Source organism: Micromys minutus (genome assembly GCF_963924665.1).
Source record: "Micromys minutus genome assembly, chromosome: 1".
Lineage (NCBI taxonomy): Eukaryota > Metazoa > Chordata > Mammalia > Rodentia > Muridae > Micromys > Micromys minutus.
Window position 1 is genome coordinate 225,497,797 of NC_137969.1, and position 10,777 is coordinate 225,508,573.

The 10,777-nt window shown below is 51.3% G+C and overlaps 1 protein-coding gene across 1 annotated transcript; it reads right to left on the reverse strand.

Annotated features, from left to right (window-relative positions):
- Positions 1 to 6,539: 6,539 nt before the first annotated feature.
- Positions 6,540 to 8,672, reverse strand: CCDC177 (coiled-coil domain containing 177; the record flags this gene model as incomplete). Its single annotated transcript, XM_080925375.1, has 1 exon — positions 6,540 to 8,672. The coding sequence occupies exon 1, from the start codon at positions 8,646 to 8,648 to the stop codon at positions 6,540 to 6,542; it is 2,109 nt and encodes a 702-aa protein (XP_080781501.1). The 5' UTR covers positions 8,649 to 8,672.
- Between the last annotated feature and the right edge of the window lie 2,105 nt (positions 8,673 to 10,777).

Below are 10,777 nucleotides of genomic sequence, written 5' to 3' on the forward strand. Positions count from 1 at the left end.
ATTATGTCTGATGCTGGGCTACTGGTCCAGGGACCACCCTTTGAGTACTTCTGCTATAGAAGGTGCACCATTCCAGATGTGGTCAGGTTTACCACCAGTAAACTGGCTCCTTGTCTCTTGGGAGAGAGTTTCATTCCAACTCATTGTCAACAGGACCCAGAGTCTTCTAGGTTTGCTGATGGGCTAAAAGAGCTGTGATCAGGACACTTTAAAGAAGCCTTTTTGCATTTATAAAATGTAGGATAATGTCATTATGTATCAAGGTGGGTCCAGCCTGTTACTGGAGGAGAAGGAAAGGTAGGTGAGGAAAAGTCTAGGAAAGAGAGAGGAGAGCACAGGAGAATCAAGATGGAGCCAGAGAAGGAGGATTTAGATCCAGATGGTCTTAATTGACAATAGGTAGATATAAATAATTTTAAGGGTTTCTATCGGTCAATTTGTCTTATCTAGGTGGGTGGTTTATATCTTTGTCAATTGGTTATAAGTTTATTGTATGGATGTATTGTGGATTGAGAATTTAACATATGAATCTGATTGATAAATTACTGATTATTGATTTTACCAAGGAATGTGAGTAAAGTTCATGGCTGGCAGGGAGACAGCTGGAAGAGGGCAGTTCATGGATAGCATGGAAGAGAAGCAGCCAGGGTGTGCGGCTCCCTGATGGAGGAACTCCTGAGGATCAGTGTGGAGTGAGAATGCATGGGAACCGGTAGCTGCCAACCAATTCTTATTATTACCGCAATAATAAAATACCGTTTCCACTGATTTCAGGAAGCAACAAAACACACTGGATAACTATGTGTATTGTCTAGCCATGCTAACTGCACTGCACATGCTGGGTGACTTTGAAAAAATGGCTTAGTGGCTCAACGTTATCACTTATTGAATGGGACAAATTGTGCTTATCTCATTGTGAGAATTACATGCTTTAAAATGTGACCTGTGGGGCTGGAAAGGTGGCTCAGTGGTTAAGAGCACCAACTGCTCTTCCAGAGGTCCTGAGTTCAATTCCCAGCAACCACATGGTGGCTCACAACCATCTGCAATGAGATCCGATGCCCTAATCTGGTGTCTGAAGACAGCTACAGTGTACTTATATACATAAAATAAATAAATAAATCTTTTTTTAAAAAAAAATGTAATCTGTGGAGACAGAAAAATGGCTTCGTGGTTAAGAGCTCTTCCAGAGAACCACAGGTTTGATTTCCAGCATCAATATGACAGCTAACAACCACCTGCAACTCCAGTACCAGGGAATCCTATACCTTCTTCTGGCCTCTTGGGCCAGGGCACAGGCACACATGTGGAGTGTGGACACACATGCATGCAAACAAAACATTCACATGTATAAAATTAAAAAGATAAAGAAAATCAAACCTCAAAAAACAAACCTTTACCTTCAGCCAACTTGACACTAATGCATAGCCCCAAAAGAATCATTAGTCCCCTTTCTTTGAGATTTAGGGTCTTGTCACACGTGATTGACACAGACAACCTCAGGAGAGATACCATCCAAATCCGGTACCTCTGCCCTGAACCTGTCTTAAACTCAACCTACTCTAATTCCTTCCTTTACCATACCCCAAGACCAGCCAAAACTGCCCACTAATTGAGGGCTGTTTTCCAGAACTTTTAAGGCAAGAACCATTTTAACAACTTCCTACCAAGTAGGATCTATGTCTCAATTTAACACATAACAAAGGGGTAGGTGGCAGCATGCTAAAAAGCAAAAACACATTTACCAACACCTGTTTCTTTATGCTCTTGCCGAACTTCTCTAAGACAGATAGATAGAGCTGTACTTACACAGTGGGAGAAGGCAAGTCTACCGAGCAACCTGTGGGTAGTGTGAGGTTTTGTTTGTTTGAGACAGGGTTTCTCTGTGTAACAGTTCAGGCTGTCTTGGAACTCCCTCTGTAGACTAGGCTGGCCTTGAATTTACAGAGATCCACCTTCTGCCTCCTGAGTGTTGGGATTAAAGGCATGTGCCACCATGCTCACCTGCCTAGATGCTCTTAGGTTTCTAGGAATGGGGTATTTTTAACTTTCTCATCAATTTAGGCCTAACCAGAAATTTCTTTGTGGGGGGGACTTTCACATTGGAAATATTTCTGAAATGTTGACTGTCTTAGCAAGGACAGCTGAACGATGGAGCAGATACCCTATTTGGTGAACGGGGACTCTGTATGGCCTGAGGCTTGGTCTTCTGGATCTACAGTGATTATTTATGCCCCCCCCTCCTAACATGACCTATGACACCCTGGGAGGCAACAGTCTCAATCTTTCTCTTTCTCTCTTCCTTACCCCATAACTGTAAGGATATGGCATTATAAATTTGACCCAATTAACCAAGCCTTTCGGGAAGGAAAAACAGCAACAATGATTATATGATGGCTGATTGGCAGATGGCTTGTCTCTAGGAGAGTAAAGAGGCTTGGGGTTAGTGCCTTGCGGGACAATCAGGGCTACCTGAGAATGTATATGTCCAAGTGGGAAGGCAGGCAAGCCCAGTGGGGGAAACAAAGACATATTTGTGACACTGTAGCACAAATCACCCTTAAAGTCAGTGACCTGAGAGACTGAATTTTGCCAACATTATGAGTAGTATTTGGGGTCAGGAGTGGTGATGGTGTCCATTAATCCCAGCACTTAGGAGATAGAGACAGGTGGATCCCAGAGTCTGAGTTCCAGGACAGCCAGGACTACACAGAGAGACCCTTTCTTGAAAAACAAACAAGCAGACTAGTATTTGTCATGTAGTATTGCTTAAAGAAGATTTGTTGGTTGAATGGAGGCCTGCATAAACAAACTGTTCTATATAGATTTTTCTCTGGTCATCATTTATTTCTCAGTCACCCATTCATCCATCCTCCCAGCTTCCAATATTTATGTATATAGGTGAGATCCTATAGCATGGACTACAGGGGATTTGATGGTATATAAGATGTAGCCCCTCTACAGAGTTGCTTCTGTCTGGAAGGGGTGTGCAATAGAGGCTTGAAAAGGCTACATAATATCCAGAATACAGACTACATTCTCATTGTTATACCTTGAGAACTGTTTGCTCAGACAACTCATGTGCTGGAGTCTTGGTTGCCATGGTGATAGTATTGAGGTGGTGGAAACTTTAAGAGGTGGGGCCTAATGAAAAGTAATTCCATTACAGATGTAATTCTGGTCTTGCAGAATGGGATCCTTCTTGTGGGAGTGGCTGAGCTCCTTTAAGGGTGGGTTGACATACAAGTGCTTCTGGCTTCTCCTGTCTCATGTGTCCCTTCCCCAGGTGCCTCTGAAATGTGATGTCCCCCTGAAGTCCTCATAAGAAGGCAAGCAGATGCTGGCAACATGCCCTTAGACCTCCAGAACTGGCAGCAACAAATCTCTTTTTATTTTTAACTTAGCCTTGGGTATTATGTTAGAGCAACATAAAATAGACCAAGACATTCCTCTATCTTCATTACCCTGCAAACCTTTTGCCTTTGGCAAGTCCTTGTTATTGTTCCATTGGTACCCAGCCTGTATGCTTCCAAAAGGAAATTTACATTTTCCTGTCCAGATGGGTAGACTCTCGTCCCTGCCACAGCAGAGCGTTGGACTTGCTTCATCAAAATTTCTTCTGGAATGGTTTCGGCTTGTTTTCTTGGTATTCCACTGAATTAAATAAAGCGTTTCCAACCCTTCCTGTCCCCTCTCATATTACTTCACATTCTCTCTTTCTTGAAGTAGCAAATGCTCCTAGAGTGAATGTGAGGCTGTGGCCACTTCAAGGCTGGGGTCTCCTAGACTGCAAGAAATTTCAGCAGCTCAGTTTTAGACGCCTGTTAGAATGCTGTTTGGAGACAATTCTCCATCCATCATCTCTGCTCTTCCCCCAATGTCCTCTTGCTGCATGTCAGAGTAAAAGAAAACTTCTCCTCTGTGGAAATTTAAATTAGGGACCCCAAAGAGACTTTGGACAGTCATTATCTTTAGAGAGAAACACAAACATTTCTTTAAAATATACAGGTGGTTTTCCTTCCTTCCTTTTTTTTTTTTTTTTTGTTGTTGTTGTTGTTGTTGTTTTTATTTTGACATTCTCACTATCTGGACCAGGCTGACTCAATATAATATCCATCTTCTTCAGCATCCTCAGGGTTAGGAGTATAGATGTGAACCACCATGTCCAACTTTAGTAGAGCATCCTAGTAGATGGTCTGGAACTTGACGGTACCATTTCTTACTGAGGGTCTGAATTCTGTTTTTGTTTTAATTATACGTGGCAACATGAACTTCTTAGTAAAAATCTAAACTGTTTTCTTTACACAGTGGTTCTTTCAGTGTCTAGTTTGGCAACATTCAGGCCTGGGCCCTTACATCTCATGTGCTTCTGGATCTGAATGAGCTTCTCAAGACTGTTCCTTCTGCACCAAATCATGATGGTATATAACACTGTATAGCAGGACACAGGAACCATGAGATCCTGTGTATAACAAGTGCACCTGCAGTTCCAGAGTGACAGAAACAGGAAACGTCACCGTTATTCTCAGTGTGCACAAACCAGAGCTCAGTTCTACACCTGTGGGAACTAAGAAAGGTGGGAAGCAACCTGGGTAAGAGAGCAGGGGAGACGGCCCGTGTGCTTTCTAGGTTCAGAACATCAGATTGCCCCTTCAAACACATGCTTATACTCTGAAGTAAGGACTTTTAAGGGGTGGAGAGCTCCATGGAAGTTTCAGAAGCAACCCAGGAACCACAAGATCAAAGGACTGTAATCACATGAACTTTTTAGTTAAATGCATTTGTCTTAGAGACAACACCATTATTACAGCTCACTGACAAGGAAATTGAAGGGAGAACTCAAGAAACAAGCCTTGGTGCATAGCTCTTTTCCTGGTTCCACATTATCTCACATGTGACACCTAAACACAGCTTTCTTCTACACAAGACACTTCCTAGTGTGTCATGGGGTAGGGTAAATGAAAGGCATGGCTAACAGCCAGTCATTTTAGGGATGATTCTACCAGCAGAGTATACACAAAAACACATCTGATGCAGTACGTCTCTACCCTGATTCCTTTCTTTTTGGTAAGTTTTTGACTTCCTGACCTTGATGTGATGTACAAGGGGATGGTTGACTTTCTACCTTCCCCGGTGAAGCTGAGAGGTGGGTATGAGTTAGGGGAAGAACCATTCTACAGGTCAAAATTGCTGAGAGATGACTGAACCTTCTGACCAGGGAGCGCCTTGGTACTACAAGTATTCCTCCCCACCTCACACACACACACACCTTGGATGCTACATGGCCATCTGTCTGTGATGCACTGCCTGTCTAATGCCAGCAATCCATATTACCAGAAGCAAACTAGGCTAAGAGCAGTCCTCCTGCCTCCCAACTCCGGGTCAAGAAAGGCACAAAGGAGACCAACAAATAACACTGAAGTGATACTTTGGGTCCAGGAGACCTTGAGGTACCAGAAGAGTTCTGATGGCCCCATCTAGCAGATGGGAAAGGTGAGGCACCAAGAGACTGATTAAATACTTCAGGTCTAAGTGAGAGGGTTCCAGACATTTAAAGAGGGAAGAGTCATTTTCCCTGCCCCCCAGGGAAGAGTGATACCCTACCAACAACTGCACAGCTCAACACAGAGGCAATTCTAGCCCTTCAGCCACCACAGGCAAGTAGCCAAGGAGAACTGAACTAAGTCACAGGGAATCCTACACACTCCAGGGCTCACCCTTCAGACCACATTCAAGGCTGGCGCTTTGGGCAAGAGCGGCCCAGGCAGGCACAGAATAATAGCTAGCTCTGCTTCGTAAGGCAATGGCTTGTGTCTACAGGAGCTGGCCCCACACAGGGAAGTGGGCATCAGACACTGCCTGGACTGAAATACATCACCTTCCATGGAAGCCTCATGGGGTGGAACACTGCTGTCTAAGGAGGCGGAGGACGGGGGGGGGAGGGCTTCCATTAAAGCTAAACAGCATCGCCGATCCAACCCATTTTCTACACCACTTGGGAGAATAAGGGATTGTTATCTGTAGATGATTGTCTATCTAGAAAGCCTAGGGAGTCAACTGAAAATATTATGGGAATGGGATCATTTGTTCTCGTGTCCGATTCATAGTGCAGCAATAGCTTTTGTAGTCACTTGTGCATGAACTAACATCTTAGAAGAGCTGTGCTTTCTTGGGAAACTTTTAAGTTCTGTGCAACTTGTATTTTCAAAGAAAGAGGTGAGAGAACCCCACGTTGTCCTCTGTGCTCTCTCCTACGGGGACCCTTCCCCTCCCCAGCTACTTTCTATCCCAACCCAAAGACACAGGTGGATGTGGGTAGATTGTGCCATGTCATTTCCAAACGAAGGGTAAGTCTGTAAAACAATGGTGGCAGATGAAAAAAAAAAATACCATGTTTGGCTTCTCGGTGCCTCATGGTTCATTAGTCTGGATAGTTCATGGTATGGCACCTGGATTGGAGATGCCTGGAGTTTGGTCAAAACGACGCAGGGAGGCCACACCTGGCTATACAGAGCAGCATGGCCGGCACAGGGCAGCTGTCATTTGCGGTCCAGGCTGGCATGTAGCTGGGCCTCTCGCACCATGCGGTCAAAAGAGCGCGTGTTGGTCTCCTCCCGCACCTTTTCCCGCACGTGGAAGGAGGCCCGGGCTGTGGAGCGAGCACTCTCCAGCGCACTTCGCCGTTCTCGAGAGAGCTGCTCGCTGCGCTCCAACTTGCGCCCAATGGCCTGCAGCAGCTCCTTGCGGCGGCAGTCTTCGTCTCTCTCCACCTTCTCCTTATTGGCACGCTGGGTCCTCTCCTTCTCCAGGCGAGTCTGAACCACACGCCTGGCCTTCTGCTGCACCGCCTCTTCGGCCACTTGCGCCGCGTGCTGCAGCCGTCGCTCTCCCGCCCTGGCCAGCGCCTCCAAGTGCGCCTGATGCTCCCGCTCTTTGCGCTCGGCCGCTTCCTTCGCGCGCCGACCCTGGAGCTCCTCTCTCCGCGCGCGCTCCCGCAGCTCCCGGGCGCGCTGCTCCACCAGTTGCTCATAGTTCTCTTGCGCGCGGCCCAAGCTGGCCTCCAGGGAGCTCCGCAGGCCCTCCCGCTCCTCCTGCTGCTGCCGGACTCGGCCTCGAAGCAGCGCCTCGTGGCGCGCCCGCTCGGCCCTGCTCAGCTCCCGCTTCTCGCGCTGCAGCTGGCCCTCTTGCCGCTGTCGGGCGCGCGCCGCTCTCTGGGCGCGCTCCCTGCGGACCTGCTCCGCGCGCTCCCGCCCCTCTTGCAGGCCCTCCTCCCGCTGCTTCAGGTTTTGCTCCTGCTGCAGTTTGCGCAGCCGGTCGTCACGCGCGGCGCGTTCAACTCGCTCCCGCCGCAGCACACCCTGGCGCTCCGCCAGCTCCCGCCGGCGTTCCTCGCTGCGCTCGCACTGCTGCTGCCGTCTCCGCGCGGCCTCGCGCTCCTCCCGGCCCCGGCGGCCGCGCCGCTCCTCTACCTGCGCCGCCCAAGCCCGCCGGCCCTGCTCCAGCGCGCGCTGCTTCTCGCGCTCCTCGCGCTCCCGCCGCTGCTCGGCGCGTACTCGCTGTTGCTCCCACTGGCCGTGGGCCGCGGCACGCTGCTCCAGCAACAGGCGCTCTTCCTGGTGCCGGGCCAGCATGAGGGCGGCGATCTTCCGGTCGCGCTCCGGTACCCCGCGCAGGCCTCGCTCGGCGCGCACTTGGCGGACGATGCGCTCCACATGCTGAGCGGTCTGCGGCGAGTGGCTCAGGTCTCCGAGGCTGAAGCTGCGGGCAGTGAGTGGAACCAGGGCAAGGGCCGAAGGGCGGCCTAGTGGGTTAGGTGCAGAGGATGCGGAGCCCGCAGGGCAGCTGTTCCTGGCGGAAGCTCGAGGTGGCCAGCGAAGCTCCCGAAGGCTCTCCCCGCTGTAGGATGATGACGAGGCTCCGGACTCGGAGCTCAAGGCACCGTCCCGCCGGCGGGAGAGCGAGTCCAGCGAGTGGCTCTTCCTACCTGTCCGAGACCCCGCGGGCGGAGGCCGGCTCCTGGCCGGGGGACTGGGAGAAGTCCTTCGAGCAACCCGCGAGGCGGGCGAGGCCGGGAGGCTGCTTCCGCTACTGCAGCTGCTGCTGCTCCCCGCGCTCAGCGCCGAGGCCGAGGCTGAGGCCGAGGCCGGGGCTGCTGCAGGTCCCTTCGGCGTGAACAGGCGCCGCTTCTCCTCGCGTATGATGCGCTCGCGCTCAGTGCGGCACTGCTGCAGTTTAGCCAGGCGCTCCGCCTCGTAGGCCTCGTACAGGCCGGTGGCCACGCGCATGGAGCGGCCGGGGGCCTCGCGCACCAGGTCGGCCAGGGCCCGAGGCAGCAGCTCCACTGGCTTGACCGCACAGCGGGCGCAGGCCTCCAGCGAGCGGGGGCTGGTCAGGACGTAGCGGCTGCCCTCTGCCTCGGGGCAGGCGAAGTTGAAGAGATCAAGGTGCAGCAAGGGAGACTGCTCCCGACGGCCACCTTCTGCCCCGCAGGGGACTTCGGCTTTGCGGGGCGCCGCCGCGGAGGCTGAGGAGGCAGCAGGCTGCTGGGCTCCCTGAGCATCGGGGGGCACGGACGCTGTGGCCTCATCCCCTTCTGAGCCACCGGGCTCCGCTCCCTCTTTCTCCTCTTCTGGCACCGGGTCCACCATAGCTGAGCCTCGTCCTTTGTTGGAGTCCCTGAGATGACAGGGGGGCGGGGGGACATAGAGGATCTGTGAGCTATTTCTCCCTTCTCAGCCATATTTACCCCTCCCAACTTAATCCGATTTCAGATTAGGCCCAGGGGCCTAATGGAACTTAAATCCTAAAACTCAGGGCAGTTGGAGTGGGGGTGGGGGACGCTGAGCCTCAGACAGCAGCCTCAGTCTCCCTCAGTCCTAGAACGCAGGGCCTTTCGGGAGACTACATTGGTGTGAGGCCCGCTAGATGCATCCCCTTCCTGCAAAAATAGAGGCGCAAGGCTGCAGCCAGCGAGGGAGGCGCTGGAGGATTCCCAGGAGGATTAGCTATTTGTTTGTAGCTTAGGCGGGCTGCTGGGATGCAGCTTTGCAGGAACACAAAAGGGGAAAAGGCCTGTGCATGCCACAGTGCATTGCTGCGAGGGCCCAGTTGCCTAGGAAGAAGTTTATGGTTGATTTCTCTCTGCCAAAAGGACTCGGGGCGCAGGGCCCCCGGGAGATGGAAGGGCTGAGGAGAGTCTCCAAAGGCTCGTCTGAGTGGAGTGATGGATTCTTTCTCCAGCCTCTCCAGCGGGGCTTGCTGGGAGCTCTGCCTGCCTCTTCCTCCAGCCCCCACCCGGGTGTTTGCCCAGGATGCACAAGGCACCTGAATCCTCCCAGATGCACCCGATCTCCAAGGCTGAATGTGCAGTTAAAGGCACCATCAACCCCAGTATGGTGGACTCAGACACCAGCCGCTGATGCCCACCCGTTCCCGCAGCGCATCTCGGGAGTGGGCTCTTGGAGCGCCGTAAACCCTGCCGCCCCATACTGGGAGCTGCTAGGTCCCAGAGCGGGTTCACTTACCCCAGGTCCGGGCTCCGGCCCCCACGCCGAGGGCTTTTGTTCACCTCTTGCTGCTCTTCCCGGCGCCTCTTCAGTCCCTGCGCCGGCAGAATCGGGTTACTGCCGGCTGCTGCAGCCAGCGTCTCTCCATAGGAGACTATGAACAGGGTGCACACATCCCAGACGCTACCATCCAGGGGAGGGGGAGTGCGACAAAGTCTCCCTAAAATAACGTGGCTCTGCTCCCTCGCTCACACGGATTCTTAAAAAAGGAAGCTGGGTTCTTCCCTTGCCTCTGCATCCATCTCCACCTCTATCGCCGAGGTACCGCAGGTCTCTCGCTGCTCCTGGCGCCTCCTCGTGGCCGCTTAAGGGTATTCATGTGTTTGCTTCGAAGCCGACAAAGCAATTAAAAATACAGTAGCTACACATTTATGTATGCATATAAATATAAAAATGAAGGAATCGCTCAGTATATTTCTCAAAGGAAACAAAGTATGGTTACTCGTTATGATGCTACTTCTGAGTTGCTAGTTTGATATAATGCAAACTGATGGGCACTGTGTGATGAGCGCTGTTCGATGACATCCCACCTCTTCCGGCAGTGCCAAAGACATTCCAGATTAGAACCCTACAAGGAATGGGGGGTTAGCATTAGGGAGTGTGGTGAGCTATGATGCTACAGAATCCGAAGGGCTGGCCAGCTGTGGCACACACCTTTGGTCCCAGCACTTGGGAGGCAGAGGCAGGTGGGTCTCTGTGAATTCGAGGCCAGCCTGAGCTACAGAGTTCCAGGACCACAAGGGGAAAGTAAAGTTTTTGTTTTGTTTTTGAAAGTGAAGGTTTTGAACAAGGAAATGCCACAGACAGACTTTTTGGGAATACAACTCTAGCAATGAAGGGCAAAGCCCAAGAGACTACAGAAGCAGGGAGCCAGGCACTGCAGCTATCCAACAGAGTCGGAACCAGAAAGGGAGTGAAAGAGGGAAAAGAGGAGTGTAGGTCTTGTAAATACACTGGAAGGAACAACGCTCAAAGCCTAGCTCTGGTGTGTGAAGGATCAAAGATGGCTGCCTGAAACAGTGAGATGCTGTCTCTGTGTGTGTGCGCGTTCGTGTGTGCGTGGGTATGTCTCACAGAAAGTGGATCTAGGAGGGAATATTAGCTGGTATGAAATGCCAAATTGGGGCACTTACCCCTCTCCATCAGTTGAATATAGAGCAGGACCCAAGACTGTTCAGCAGGTTAAGTCGTCTTAGGGGTCTGGACTGGAA